We start from the raw sequence: 14,939 nt of genomic DNA on the forward strand, positions 1-14,939 counted from the left end.
ACACCTGACTCTCCATTTTTTAATAACATAAAAGGATGAAGTAAAGTCTTCAAAGAAAAAAGATTTTTTATGGAATACTTTTTCCCTTGATTCAGAGGCTATAATTGTAACACCAAGGATACATTAAGGCAGCAGTCCTTTAGCTAATTTAAAACAAAACTCTGTTTAAAACAAAATCTATCAGCAAGTAGATTTCTTACCTTTTCATGCTGACCCATGAAGTATCAAAGATGCCCATCAAACGTAAGACTCCTTCTAATATATCTCTAATCACATCTGGTGGCGCTCTCAAAGCTCGAATCTCTGATAAGGATTCATTCTTGATGCTCCCTACTGCTCTGCGAGCCTCTTGAACTAGTGGCTCCACCTGGGTAAAACACACATGTTAACATTTATATTATCTTCACCTATCCCTTAGTCTGCTGGACAACTGGGGCACCACACAAGATTTGTCAACCGTCTTTCTCCATTCATCTCTGTCTTTTACTTTGGATAGAATTTCTTTCAATGGCACGTCCGTACATTCTTTTATGTTGTCTTCCCATCGCTTTCTCTGTCTGCATCTTCTTCCTTTTCCTGGTACTGTTCCCAGAAAGAAGGTCTTTGCAAGCCCGAAGACCTTGAGACATGGTCATAAAGTTTTAGTTTCCTTTTATTTACAATAGTTAGCAGATCATCCTGTGGTCCTATCACTATAGTAATCATGTCTCTGATCTCTTTGTGATGCGGTCTTTAAATGTGATACCTGGGATTCTTCTGTAGCATCTCAATTCTAATGCTAGTGTCCAAGCCATGCAAGAATATAAAAATGTGGCGATGACCAGGGAGCGAATCAGTCTGACTTTGGTTTATATTATTATAAGGCCTTGATTGTAACTACCTCCAAACAGGTTTTAAATAAAAAGTTAAGATAATTTATGTTTTTTTATAAAATAATTTTGAACTGCTATGAACTAGTGAATCTTACTTCTGCCAGTTCGACATCAATTGCTTTCTTTCTCTTTTCCAATATTTTATTCTCTTCTGCTGCATTTTTCTTCAGTTCTTCCATTTCTACTTTTTGATCTCCTGCATTCTGCATACTGATCTGGAAAATACAAATAATTGTCAGTAACTCAAAATATTTCCAAAAAGCTTTAATGATGAAAAAACTAAAAATTGTGGAGCCTAATTACAAAAATATGACGGCCTGGAATCAAATTTAGGATTTAAAAAAATCAAATCACTATGTCAGTTTTTACTTGATCACAATTTTACCTGCAGCCAAGATCTTACTTTCATGTTTTTACCCTGAGCTTATTTAGAGATGGACAAATTTGGGAAATCCATTGTAATGTTCAGATCCTAGCTTTAAACTTTAATCTGACCCTCAGGTACTCGGTACTGAGAATATTATTAATGATTAGTTTCTCTAGACACCTGAAGTCATGTGATTAGAACAGCTCTTGGTTCAAAATATTTTCTACATGTAAATCTGCATTACAAGTGTTGGACATTTTTGGAACCATGATTCTGAACAATTTAAAGTTGGCACACAAAAATAAAATTCAAAGGAAAAAAATGGGAGAAAGAGGGGGAAGTGGATGGATAAAAATTCAGAAGAAAAAAAAATATATTGAGAAAGAGAATGATTCAAGTTATAACTGGTTTCTATTTTGTGAGTAAAAAAAATAAAATAAAAAAAACAGAATTAGATTTTCTAAGCCAAGACAATAAAAAACAGAATTAGATTTTCTAAGCCAAGACAATAAAAACAGAATTAGATTTTCTAAGCCAAGACAATAAAAAACAATTAGATTTTCTAAGCCAAGACAATAAAAACAGAATTAGATTTTCTAAGCCAAGACAATAAAAAACAGAATTAGATTTTCTAAGCCAAGACAATAAAAAACAGAATTAGATTTTCTAAGCCAAGACAATAAAAACAGAATTAGATTTTCTAAGCCAAGACAATAAAAAACAGAATTAGATTTTCTAAGCCAAGACAATAAAAAACAGAATTAGATTTTCTAAGCCAAGACAATAAAAACAGAATTAGATTTTCTAAGCCAAGACAATAAAAAAACAAAACAAATAGATATCTAGAGATGTAGGTGTTATAAAGAATGTCAATGATTCAGAAAAAAAAAAAATTACTGTAATCTCTTTAAGGGCACCGTCTGCCTCTGCCTGTTTCTCTGCCAACAAAATACTCTGTTCACCAGCTTTCTTTTTCAAATCATCCACCAAAACTTTGGCATCATTCAATTTAGAAACACCAGCCTGGAATTAGAGCACACAGACATGGTCAGTGACATCAATGTGAGACTAAACTCTTGAAGTAATTGACTGTTATTATTATTATAGCTTTTATATAGCGCTACTTTCATGCTTATAGCATGCTCAGAGCGCTTTTGGTCCAATCTCATTTGTGGACCAGTGGGGGGGGGGGGGGGGGGAGGGGGTATCTAGGAGTTGGTTTTCCGTGCTGCCTTTAGGCGCTCAGTAAACACAACTCTGCCCGAGTCGGGTGTCGAACCTCGAGCCCCCTTCTAGGTAGCCAAGCCAAGCCAAGTTCAAGCGCACTTGGCCTCTCGACCACGCTTCCCTTTTCTAATGGTTTACCAGGTGTTGAAATGTCTTAATAATAACACATAGGCTACATAAATCAAACTGTTCTTAATCATTTGTTTTATTTCTCTGAGTCATCAATATTAAATGTGTATAGAGCATGTGATCTATGTTATAGTGATCTATGTTCTGTTTCAGGGCTATGTGAAATAAAGGACTGATGTTTTTTTGTCCACACTGCGTACAATTTTTATTCTATTTTAAAATATTTTAATGAAACTCAGTCTGCAAATAAGTAACAAATACAGAACATTAATAAAATTAGTATATTTAAAAAAATAGGTATTGAAAAAATTAAATGTTGATTAAACAAAATAAAGTAACAAAAACATTGTATGTCATGACATCATTACCTGCAGGTGGCGCTGCTTGTCTGTTATTTTATGCTTATTTTTCTCATACACAGACTGATAAGTTTTCAAGAAGATCATGTACTTCCTGGGTGTTGCACGCAGACTCTGACACGACTCATGGATGTGAAGAAAACTTTTCAGAAGTTCATCACCCCCGGAGAGCTTCTTTTTGTGACCTTTGATCTCTCCTATTGAGCCCCCTTCTATTTTGGGTGGCCTCGTCAGAAGCATCAAAGGAACCTGTTTATATCAGACACAAAAAAAAATTCATCTTATTTAAACATAACATAAACAAACTGCCTCTAAATAACATTATTACCAAATTACACATACTTTCTGGCAGCAGGGCTCATTAGTTTAGACTGGCTACCCACCTAGGAGAAGGAAAACTATGAATACAAACCTATGCTGCATTTGCAGCTATACCAATACATGGGAGAGGCTTCAGGAGTCAACCCTGAGTAAAATCAGGAGCTAATGACCTATACACAGTGCTAATTCTAAGTCCTGGTAGAACAATGATGCTGCTGTTAAAACAACAGCTACATGGAAGGGGGGGGGGAGGGGACTGCTGTGTGGGAAATACTGCTGCAATCATATATAATTCATAGGCTTTCATCTCCTTTCAATGAAATGATTCACAGTTGCTCAACAAGTGAAGGAGGCCACTATCAACAAACTCTCTACCTCTAAAGTTAGAATATACAATTTTATTTGTGCCGTTAAACTTGTGTCTTTTTTTGTGTTTCTACACTTAGAGAATGCTCTCTACTCTCTCTCTCTCTTTGTGCTGCTAAGTTTGGAACAATCTCTCTACCACTAATTATCACAACTGACTAAGACGTGTGCCTACCTTGAGCATACTGTCTCTACACCAGCCCTCCATCCACTGGACTGCACATTGTTTATAGAAAGCTGGGTTACTCTCACAGTTCAGGATAAAGTTACTGTTACTGTTGTCCATAATGAGGACAATGTGAAGGTTGGTCATCACACCTGCCAGAAAGAGTCAAAGCTTGATTAGACTTTCAAATTATGTTAAAGCACGGAAACAACCAATTTTATTAATAGGAATAAACAATTTTATTCACAAAGGCACACACCCAAAATAAAATTCACAAGAATGTTGGGTGACTATATAAATTAGAAAAAAGTCAAATAGTCCCAATGGACAATACCATAAAATACTCTAGCTGATGTAGTTATTTGTAGCACTGAAATGCTAGAGTTAACTATTGAAATACAGGAAGTTATAAAGCTCAAAGCCACTGAATACAAATGTTAGAATTGAAAATTGTAATGATAACATGGAAATAATTGAAATTCAGTTACAAACATATATGATTGAAAATGTATTTTTAAAATTAAATATGACCTTCAGTCAAGTTAAATTTCCCTTTTAGACCTTGCAATCCATAGGGCAGGTGATGTTAAGGTTATCTTTTTCTTTGGCCAACGGCTAATGATCAGGGTGTCATGAGGCCAGAACAACGACCGACAGACTTTGCATTCCCCAGCTAAAGTCAGGTACCCATTAGAGTTCAGTGGACTTAGATTTTCATAAAAATCATGAAATTCAAAATCCCAGTCTTCACTGAGATCTGAACCCAGGATCCAAGGTTCAGAGGCCAAGTGTTTAAACACTCGGCTTCAAACTTACAAAATATTGATTGATCTAGAATTCAATGTGAAATTTAGTTGGTCAACTTACGAGTTGAAAAGAAACTTATCATGGTTCCTCTAAAGCCAACTTCAGAAGCCATGTCTCTGAGTGGACTCAGCAGGGGCTCTAACTCCTCTGGTGAATATAGGCCTGGTACCTCCCCAGCAGACAGCAAGCTGTTGATAAGCTCCAGGAACTGAGGCTCTACAAACTGATGGTCTTCTAGGATCAGGACAACTTGTTCTCCTTCAATGCCAGCCAACTGCATTACCTGGCACAAGTATTTGATACATGGAAGCTTCAACAATGCCAAATATTTTCTTCAAGAACATATATCTAATCTTTTTACACATCAGTAATATTTAAATATTTCAACCCCAATAGTCAAACCTCTAAATAATAAAATGTCAAGAGACTTTTGAAATAATCAAGATTAAGAATAACTTTATATTGCACTCAAGCATAAATCTAGGATTGAAGAACATTTCAAAACTATGAGAAATTTCATAAAAACTTATTCATTAAATTTAGTTTTTATAATAAACTTTCTGTGACACAAAATTTTCTTTTTTGGTTCTAGAGTGTATAGATACAGATAGATACTAAAGGTAACAAAAAAATCTTAGATACAAAATGTACTGACTATATCATAGGAATCATTAGGAGTGGCAATAATTATCAGACTCAGAATTTAATTGTAGGATCAAATTCATGGGTTTTGAAATATTTGGGGGCAACAAAGAATTAAAGGTACTACTAATCTAATGCTATAGAGATTTGAGCCACAGTCTAATGTTATAAGTTCATTCAAAAATGTATTTGTAGCATTTCTGTTTTATAAGCCAAGCACTCACTACCCAATAGTGACTAATGTACAAAAATCTTACAACCAACTTCCCTTAAAATGGATTAAGTTAAGAAAAGATAAAAGTGAAATTTTGTTTTCCCATCATATCTATTCCATCTGATAGATTTAAGGAATTTCAGGTTTAGCAGAAGTTGGAGGGATCATTAGAAACTAGGTGAAATGAGTAACAGCAAGATAACACTGGACCTGATTAATCACTCAACAAATGGTATTAGGTTTATAAAGTAATATAGGTGAATTTTGATAGTATAGCTGAGTGTTTCAGATTACTGTTTGATGGAATAGTTGAGTGTTTGATGTTGGTCTGAGTTTCTGATGTTGGAGAACTAAGTGATATAAGCTTCAACTTTTTCTACTTAAGTTAAAAAAAAAAACACTAAAAAATCTGAAAAAAAAAAAAAAAAAAGACTAACTTGTTTGAGGTCATTCTTGAACTGCTTGATGCCGTAGCCTCTAAACACTTTTGGAGAGAACGTCTGCATCTGATGCATGTGAGCTACAACACTCACGGCTGTCCTGCGGCCAACTCCACTACTTCCTGCCATCAACAGTGAGCCGCCGGGCTTGGTCAGCACCCGGTCGACTCGTGCCATGTGCTCTAGCACTTCTTTGAAAATCAGAATGTCCAACTGTCGATTTTCATGACCTGAAATTAAAAAAACAACAATGTCAAGGCTACAAAAATTGAGAAGACTAAATTGGCTATGCAAAGAAGTTAGATACCAGTATTGTTTAGAAGGTAACGCTTAAGATATGTGAAGTAAAAAAAAAAAGTTTAAATCTGTACAAATTTAGTAAGAAATTCACTTTGCATTGAATTATTATTTATGCTAATTTTGTAAACTTACTAAAGAATCTGATGCCTTTCTCTATAACTGTTTTCAAGTCATCTTCCGAGAGTTTCCCTAGAGGCTTGCCATGTGGAGGCAGTGGGGCTCCGGCTCCTACAGCTGGTACACCAGAGTCAGACCTGGCACCCCAGGTCACAAAGAAAGTGTCTAGAAAAGAGAAAGTTAAACTAGAATCAATGTTAACATAAGCATATAATAATATATCATCAGCATAACATAAACAGAAAAAAAAAATGTATACAAATATGCCATTAGCATGTAGCATAACATATACATTGGACATTAAGACATGGCAACTAGATCTACATATAAATTAAAAATTTAGCAACAACATCAACATATGACAACAACATATAGTTTAGAGTAACAAAAAACATCAACCAATAATATAAAAGAATAAAATCAACAAATAAACATTAACAAATAACATTAACAAATAAAATCCACAAATAACATCACTATTTATAAGGTGAATAAAAAGCATTAAAAAAAGATCAACAATAAACATGAACAGATTATATTGACAAATGAGATCAACATATAACATCTGCAAGTGATTTTAACATATAACTTTCACTTTGTTATAAGAATTGTTGACTGTGTATCAATAATAAATGGTTAACTAAATAATTTAAGTGTGTTCCGGTAATTAAAAAATGATATCTAATAAAAAGTCGGATTAAAATAAAGAGAACAAAGTAACTTACTGTCAATGTCATCAAATATGTTGGTAGACCAATCAGAACGCACCACTGACTGGAGCATGCTGTCAAACTTGCTGCGGTTGTCCTGACCCACAATTCTGTCACGGAACAGTCTCCTGGCCTCGTAGGCCCAGACTTCCAGCACAGTGTCTGCAGTGTTGTCCTTGGACCCGTCTGTCAGGTCATATCTTAGCAGGCTCATGGCCCAATTGGTCAGGTCTCGAGGTGTAAATAAGTAATGGCTGTAGTCATCCACTGTGAACCTTGACCTCAGCTTTGGACACAAAGAGACATTGATAATATGCATAAATACAACTTTTTTTCAAGAGACAAAAAAGTGAGGAATAATGAGGAAGACTAAAAACAATGAAAAAGACAAAAATAAATACCCATCTGAATTTACATCAAGAAATAAATACCCATCTGAATTTACATCAAGAAATAAATACCCATCTGAATTTACATCAAGAAGTGGGAATGGGGAGGGGTTAGTAAAACTGGGAGCTTGCAATGTTGTTTTTTTTCTTTCTTGCAGTCATTTGGCCAGTACAATCTGCCAATGTTTGGTGTAGATATACCAGAAAAAAAAAAAAATCTGTTCTATTAAAAATTGTCTTAAAGAAAATGGCCAGAAAGCAAAGACTGTATTAGGTTTTCAGCTTATTCAAACAAATATTTTCTGCTCCATTCCCTAGAACCTATTCCTATACATGCTCTTTCTTCCCTTGTGAATGAAACAAGTTGCCTGATCAGCAAAGAAAACAAGTGATTTACTAGAGCTTAAGTCTCTAATTACAATGTACCACTAGATTAACAAATGGACATGCATAGTACATAATTATCTTCTGTGAAAGAAACATCTGTAACTTAATAAGATAAGAGATTGTTTTATCATTTTTAAAGATTACAATAAGAGCAACTTAATAAAAAGAATCAACCAAGAACCTGCTCATAGAATTGAATCATACTGTTGGCCAGGGCAGATACTTTAGAGCTACTTCCCCAGACTGCATGTTTGGCTAACTGGCGATTTAAGATTGGCTTCAGGTAGGCAGCATAAATGGTTTGAAGTTGGTCTCTGTCTGGGTACCTGGCATGAAGACAGTAAGAGATTTCAATTTCATTGCATTTTTCTTCTCTAGTTAATGTGTTTCTGTTTTACCAGTAATATGATGCTAATAACTGTCATTAAAAAGTATTTGGCCTGAATAGTGAAAAAACAGTCTTATACAGTACCCCAGACTGGAGTGCTCTGACATTAACCCTACCAGCACTTAGCCCCTGAAACTGCACCCCCTATGTCCTGAGGTCCAGCCCACTCTTTTCTTAACAACTTTCAAACTCTAGATCTTATGAAAATCAAATTTGTCTTATCAATTAATATCTCACAGTATCTTTTAATTGAAGTACAAACATTCTTCTTAATAAAATCCTGACTTCTAAAAAGTCTAAATCAAACAAAATATGAATCAACTTAAGGCTTGTTACAAGCCTAGACCTATCTATTAGATCTAGTGCCTGTCTCATAGTTATGCACATTTTTAACAATGTTTTATGTACTGACAAACTGACATATTAGCTCAATGTAAACACATGGGGGTCACATTTTCAATGGCTAACCATGCTGGTTTATTACAAATAGCTGGTAATTTTTAGATTTTGACTCCTTTTTTTTCAAGAAATAAGCAAGTACCAAAAAATAGGTGCACAGGCATAGTGGCCATTTTTGAAATTACAAAAAAAAAGGGGTACAGAAATCTAGTGGTCTAAATAGACTTAAAACACATTGTCCACTTACCCTACATTGCAGATGCGAACAACTGAAGTGAATCTAGTGGTCAGCTTGTGTCTCCCAAGTGTTGATCCTGCATTCATGCTGGCTACAATCTGAACTCCTTCAAGTCCCACCCACTCCAGGTTGGAGTCATAAAAGCCATTGTAGGTCACGACCTGCTGGAGAAAGGCTATCATCTGACAGGTGCCCCACTTGTCTGGTTTGGGAAGGTTGATGTCCTTCAGGTAGAGCAGGAGCCTCTCACAGTCCTTTGGCCGGTACACTCTGCCAGTGTTGGTAGAGATGACCATACAGGTCTGACCCAGTTTTTGCAGGATGTGGGAAGGATTGGTCTGCGCACTGCAGTGGACCATGGCCACTTGAGTTGACCTCAACTTTTCAAATGCATGGCGGAGTAAAAGTCTGAAGGAGGAAAATTAGGATAGATACATGTTTTAAGCACACAATGAAAAAAACAAACAAAAAGGTTTTTCATTATTTAAATACTAGATAAATGTTTTATTAACGCCTATTTGGATAATGAAATGTGCATTGATCTTTAAAAGCTCTTTAAATTATTTTTTTTAGACATGTACAGGTAATCACCCATCTTCTTGGAGAATAGTTTAACTAATGATAGTGAAATAAAACCTCCTCGACAGCAAGCTCATCTTTTAATTTTTAAAAATTCATTTATGAAGAAATAATGAAATAACTAACTGAAAAATTAAAATTACATAATACTTGACAGCTAGATCTAGATACTGTAAGATTAATTTTTATTAATAAATATCTCATGTTTAAAAAATTCATTAAAAATTTGTTGAAAGAAAGAATTTCAATATTCTGTGTTAACTTTGTTATGTCTGTATAAGGGTAAATATCAGCAGTTAAGTTTTTTATAGTATTGCGAGGAATTTTTAAATATTCTACGTAACTTTATCATGTACATATAAGTGTAAAAATCTCTGCAGTTATGTTTTGTACATTATTGGTTAGAGTTTTTACCCTTTGCCGCAGCCTTCAGGTCCACATATAATGAAAGGTTGTCTTGTGTCAGCGTCCAGCCAAGGTAAAAAGTAATCCAGCGCTCTCTGAACATCTCCAGTTCTTATGACAGGCAGAGACATGGAGGACAGGAAGTTGTCTGCTCTCAGCTCTTCCGCTTTCTAAATCACATGAGGTCAAGAATGTCAAAGTCATAGCATTAAACATTTTCATATTTATAATATGGAGTAAAGGGGCTTAGTGGCTAAGTGCTTCTCTTCTGAACTGAGTGGTCTCTGGTTTGAACCTCTGTGAAGACTATGATTTTGAATTTTGAGATTTTCAGGACAGCATCCATCCAGTCTACAAGGAGATTGATTTCTGAACCGAGGGTCCCGGGTTTGAATCCTGGTGAAGATTGGGATTTTTAGTTTCGGAATCTTTGGGCACCTCTGAGTCCACCCAGCTCTAATGGGTACCTGACATTAGTTGGGGAAAAGTAAAGGCGGTTGGTCATTGTGTTGGCCACATGACACCCTTGTTAACTGTAAGCCAAGCAAACAGATAACATAACCTTTATTATATCATCTGCCCTATAGACCACAAGGTTTGAAAGGGGGAACTTTACATTTTTACTATCCAGTCTATCTGATTCTAATTGGTAGTTAACATTAGTTTGGAAAAGTAAAAGCAGTGGCTTGTTTTATTGGCCACATTCAACAATCATTAACTTTTGGCCGTAGAAACAGCTGACTTCTACATTAGCTTCCCTTATAGATTCAAAGTCTGATAGAAATATGTTACTCTTACTCTTTGATATTTATTATCAAATTTTATGGCGAAAATAAGTTTTAAAAGACAAAAACACTTAGTAATAAAAAAGATATTTACATTTAAAAATGATAAAACAAAACGAATGAATTTAAAAAAAATAATTTCATAATACCTCCATGTTGTACTGCATCAATCTACCCAGGCTATTGTCAAAGAAAGTATCCAAAGGTCGCCTGGGGTCAGGAGGGGACTCATTGCACCAGGAGAAAACCTTTTTGTAAAAAATATAACACACTTAGAATGAATGTTAAGTACTTCAGAGAAACAGGAAATAAAGTGGAATTATGGGAGTTGTTTTTCAAATAATACATCTCTCTCACAATAAGAGGTCCTATTGATGTAAGTTGCAAACCTCTTTAGCAAATATTTCCCTTGATCCTTCAGTGAGGTTGCCTCCAAGTCCATGAATCAAGCAGACGGCAAAGTGTGCCTTGCTGGTCACATGATGCAAGTGAGATAACCCGTTCAAGACAATACCAACCAGACTTGTCTCAACAACTAGATCATTCTGGAATCAAACATTCCACACCAATGAGAACATAAGAGCAAAATAAAATCAAAAACTAAACCTGTAATGTTATTATAAATGTTATAAAAAAAAATAAGAGTTGAGTTTGAGTTTTTGAGTTTGGTACAAAAATAAAAGTAACAGATTGAGATTTTTTTGTCTGACCTAATAAAGAACATGTTATAACAATAAGTAACTTTGGTAATAGAAGGTACTAGATTGAGATTATTTGTCTGACCTAATAAAGAACATGTTATAACAATAAGTAACTTTGGTAATAGAAGGTACTAGATTGAGATTATTTGTCTGACCTAATAAAGAACATGTTATAACAATAAGTAACTTTGGTAATAGAAGGTACTAGATTGAGATTATTTGTCTGACCTAATAAAGAACATGTTGTAACAATAAGTAACTTTGGTAATAGAAGGTACTAGATTGAGATTATTTGTTTGACCTATTTAGAGAAGATGTTATAACAATAAGTAACTTTGGTAATAGAAGGTACTAGATTGAGATTATTTGTCTGACCTAATAAAGAACATGTTGTAACAATAAGTAACTTTGGTAATAGAAGGTACTAGATTGAGATTATTTGTTTGACCTACTGGTATTTAAAGATCATATTATATCAATAAGTAACTTTGGTAATAGAAGGTACTAGATTGAGATTATTTGTCTGACCTAATAAAGAACATGTTATAACAATAAGTAACTTTGGTAATAGAAGGTACTAGATTGAGATTATTTGTTTGACCTAATAAAGAACATGTTATAACAATAAGTAACTTTGATCATAGAAGGTACTTATTAGTATCGCTATATAATATAATGTACTGTTAATTATTCAAGAAACAATGCATAAGTCAATCACTAACTACTTGCTAATCACAGATCTGGTTTCCAAAACTGGTCCAGAAAAAACAGCTGCTTTAAAACTACATAAGGACACGCATGATATCTACAGTGGCAGACTTAATTGTAGTGATGCTTTTGAATAGCATAATAGTTCATTGCTTATCCAAAAAAAATTTTAAAAAATCACTAATTGCTAATTTTCCAAACACTTTTTTTTGCTACCTGTTTCAGCACCCACTGTAGCGCTCTGTAGAAGTGGTCTTCTATCCACCCAGACAGGAGTTGCTGGTCACTTTCTTCTTGAGTTTTCAGCCAGGCATTGACCAAAGCTTTGACATCAACATCTTCATCACTAAAAAAAAATATTTTTTAAAAATTTGTTCAAAACTCTAAACTAAATCTCTGATCTTGTCCAAGCAAAGTTCTATGAAGAATTAAACTCCACCATAAGTAATATACTAAATATAAAGGCAGATTGTATGAGAGAAAAAAATACGTACCTGAGGAAGATCATACCCATGCGTGAAATGGTTGCAGGTGAGGCGCAGCTGAGGTCATGTGTTTCAAACAGGAAGTTGACATTAGGACCAAACTGAATTCTCTCTCCAGAAGGCATGGTAAGGAGACGGTTGTCATCAAGGACCGAATTCAACGACTCGATCCACTCAGGGTCAATGTCACCATCACAGATGATCCACGACTGAACTTCTATACAGTAACAACAGTTAAAAATATAAAGATTATAAACAGATTATGCTGTATTAACCATATTATAAACAGATTATAATGCCTTAACCATATTATAAATTATCCTGTATTAACCATATTATAAACAGATTATCATGTGTTAACCATATTGCTGAATGCTAAGTATCACTAAGATATGTAACATGAAGGTAGAGCAGCTAATTGCAGTGTCTGACCTTGAGGCTCTCTGACCACCTGTCTGGCGCTGTAGGTCAACACACCATCAGTCCACTCTCTGGTGTCCATGTCAATCTGACCCAGGAGCTGGAGGTCAAAAAAGAAAAAAATGCTATTTGAAATGAAAAGAGCTGAAGAGAACATTTTCGTTGGTCTCCTTAAGTAAGCCACTTTAAATCTTCTCGCAGAGCTTTTTTTGGAGACATTCCAGTCTACATGCAACAAAAGTAAAGGTGGAACCAGACATTTTTTCCTTTGGCTCACTTTTCTTCTTCGATATAAGAGACAATCAAAGAACCTTACATGACAACAAATATTCATAAGCCGATTAGCTCATCAAGTACTGTCCTGTAAATCCCCAGCAGTCTATAGCTTTATTTTTTATGTTGTGTTATCGAGAAGTGAGAGATTGGTTGGTGAATGGTGCAAGATAAGTGGATGTTTTAAAAGTTAAGATATAATACTTCTAAAGATGTTTAGTTGTCTACCAGCAGTCTGGTGCTGTAATTTAACGGCCATCAACAAATTGTGACAAAAAATCTATGTCACAACAGGGTCTCTTCTTTATCTTTGGGCTCAAAACCTTATTATTATATTGCAGTCTTCTGTAATGACTTTTGCTTTACCAAGAATATTTTATACTTGCCTATTCAGATTTTCTTATTCATGAGCTACTTGTGTAACTTGACTGTGTAACTTTATTACCTGTGTTCTAGGCATAGCTTTTGGATTCATCACATACTGCTTGACAGTTTTTCCAAGTTTCATCATTGCCTGACGCAGTATTTTCCATAAGGTTGTCTTTCCTGATCCGCTAGGGCCAACCACCACAACTCCCATCCTCTGGCGCAGCTGCTCATAAAGTTCCAGAGCTTTCTTCACCTGAGACCAGAAAAAGGAAAGCCCACTAATTTTACATTTTTACACACATTGTAAACATGGAGGTATGGTGGCTGAGTGGTCAAGTGATTGGTTTCTGAACCACAGGATCGCGAGTTCGAGTCCTGGGAATAGGATTTTTAAACACAGGATCTTTAGGGCCCCTCTGAGTCAACTCAGCTCTAATGGATACCTGGCATTAGTTGGCAAAAAGAAAAGAAGGTTGATCATTATGCTGGCCACATGACACCCTGCTATTCAAACATGGGCCACAGAAACAGATGACATAATAACAATGAATCCTCCCTCACAGTCAAAGATGAGCAGACTATCATTTTTAATAAACTAGATGTCACTGAAGTCTTTGAAAAGCAGATCATACTTAAGACAAGGGTAGGTTGGGCCAATTGCATTTTTCACTAAGTTTTTTTGCTTATCTTATTGCTGCTATATACTCCATATGCTAGGATACATTTGTACAAGCACTCTTTCTAAATCAACCAGGAAAACCAATGATTAGATTAGATTAACACATGTATATTACAGGATATAATTATCTTCTTTGAAGGACAGTTTTTAATTTAAAAGATAACATTAAATAACAAAAGCTTAAATTCACATGGCAACCACAGCTCAATAATGTGATTGTAGACAATTGCAATGTTGACATCAAAGAATAAAAACAAATGATAAAAAAAAAAAGTTACTTGCCTGATTGTCATTGACAATTAAATTATTCTCAGCACAAACTTCTTTAAAAGCTGCCCCCAGTGTCTCATACTCAATGTCCTTGAACTCTACCCCTGGGAAAACATCCCGCACCAAAGCATCAAATCTGGAGCTGTCAGCAAAAGTCAGCTTTGAAAGGGTGTTGATCCTTAAAGCTTGGACCACCAACTTGGCTTCTAGATTGGCATCAACCTTGACTGCAAACAAGATTGACAGTTAAATGATAAATAATAAGGCCATAAAATCAATTATTATTTTTTTTTAAGAAAGAAAGTTATGCTACTCATAAAGCTCAACGTGAGTGAAAATATAAGAGACTTTAACTCTACTGAAGGCTTGAGAGGCTTTTTTTTTTGTTTGTTAAACATGTTTTGAATCTTCTTTCAGAATTGAAGAT

General features: G+C 35.0%; 1 protein-coding gene across 5 annotated transcripts in view; it reads right to left on the minus strand.

The window, feature by feature from the left end:
• The window catches only part of LOC106062209 (cytoplasmic dynein 2 heavy chain 1-like), a 62,757-nt gene that overhangs the window by 20,549 nt on the left and 27,269 nt on the right, over positions 1 to 14,939 (minus strand). For all 5 annotated transcript variants that reach the window (XM_056039284.1, XM_056039282.1, XM_056039283.1 and 2 more), the window contains exons 35-53: positions 14,525 to 14,739; positions 13,640 to 13,816; positions 12,934 to 13,021; positions 12,511 to 12,718; positions 12,233 to 12,362; positions 10,997 to 11,152; positions 10,757 to 10,855; positions 9,832 to 9,992; positions 8,848 to 9,246; positions 7,995 to 8,139; positions 7,053 to 7,323; positions 6,343 to 6,492; positions 5,908 to 6,140; positions 4,675 to 4,897; positions 3,817 to 3,959; positions 2,964 to 3,203; positions 2,137 to 2,262; positions 968 to 1,087; positions 201 to 367 (exon numbers count right to left, since the gene is read on the minus strand). In XM_056039284.1, coding sequence (XP_055895259.1) covers positions 201 to 367; positions 968 to 1,087; positions 2,137 to 2,262; positions 2,964 to 3,203; positions 3,817 to 3,959; positions 4,675 to 4,897; positions 5,908 to 6,140; positions 6,343 to 6,492; positions 7,053 to 7,323; positions 7,995 to 8,139; positions 8,848 to 9,246; positions 9,832 to 9,992; positions 10,757 to 10,855; positions 10,997 to 11,152; positions 12,233 to 12,362; positions 12,511 to 12,718; positions 12,934 to 13,021; positions 13,640 to 13,816; positions 14,525 to 14,739 — 3,451 coding nt within the window. The remainder of the gene's footprint in view (positions 1 to 200; positions 368 to 967; positions 1,088 to 2,136; positions 2,263 to 2,963; positions 3,204 to 3,816; positions 3,960 to 4,674; positions 4,898 to 5,907; positions 6,141 to 6,342; positions 6,493 to 7,052; positions 7,324 to 7,994; positions 8,140 to 8,847; positions 9,247 to 9,831; positions 9,993 to 10,756; positions 10,856 to 10,996; positions 11,153 to 12,232; positions 12,363 to 12,510; positions 12,719 to 12,933; positions 13,022 to 13,639; positions 13,817 to 14,524; positions 14,740 to 14,939) is intronic.

Source organism: Biomphalaria glabrata, chromosome 8 (assembly GCF_947242115.1).
Source record: "Biomphalaria glabrata chromosome 8, xgBioGlab47.1, whole genome shotgun sequence".
NCBI classification, from domain to species: domain Eukaryota; kingdom Metazoa; phylum Mollusca; class Gastropoda; family Planorbidae; genus Biomphalaria; species Biomphalaria glabrata.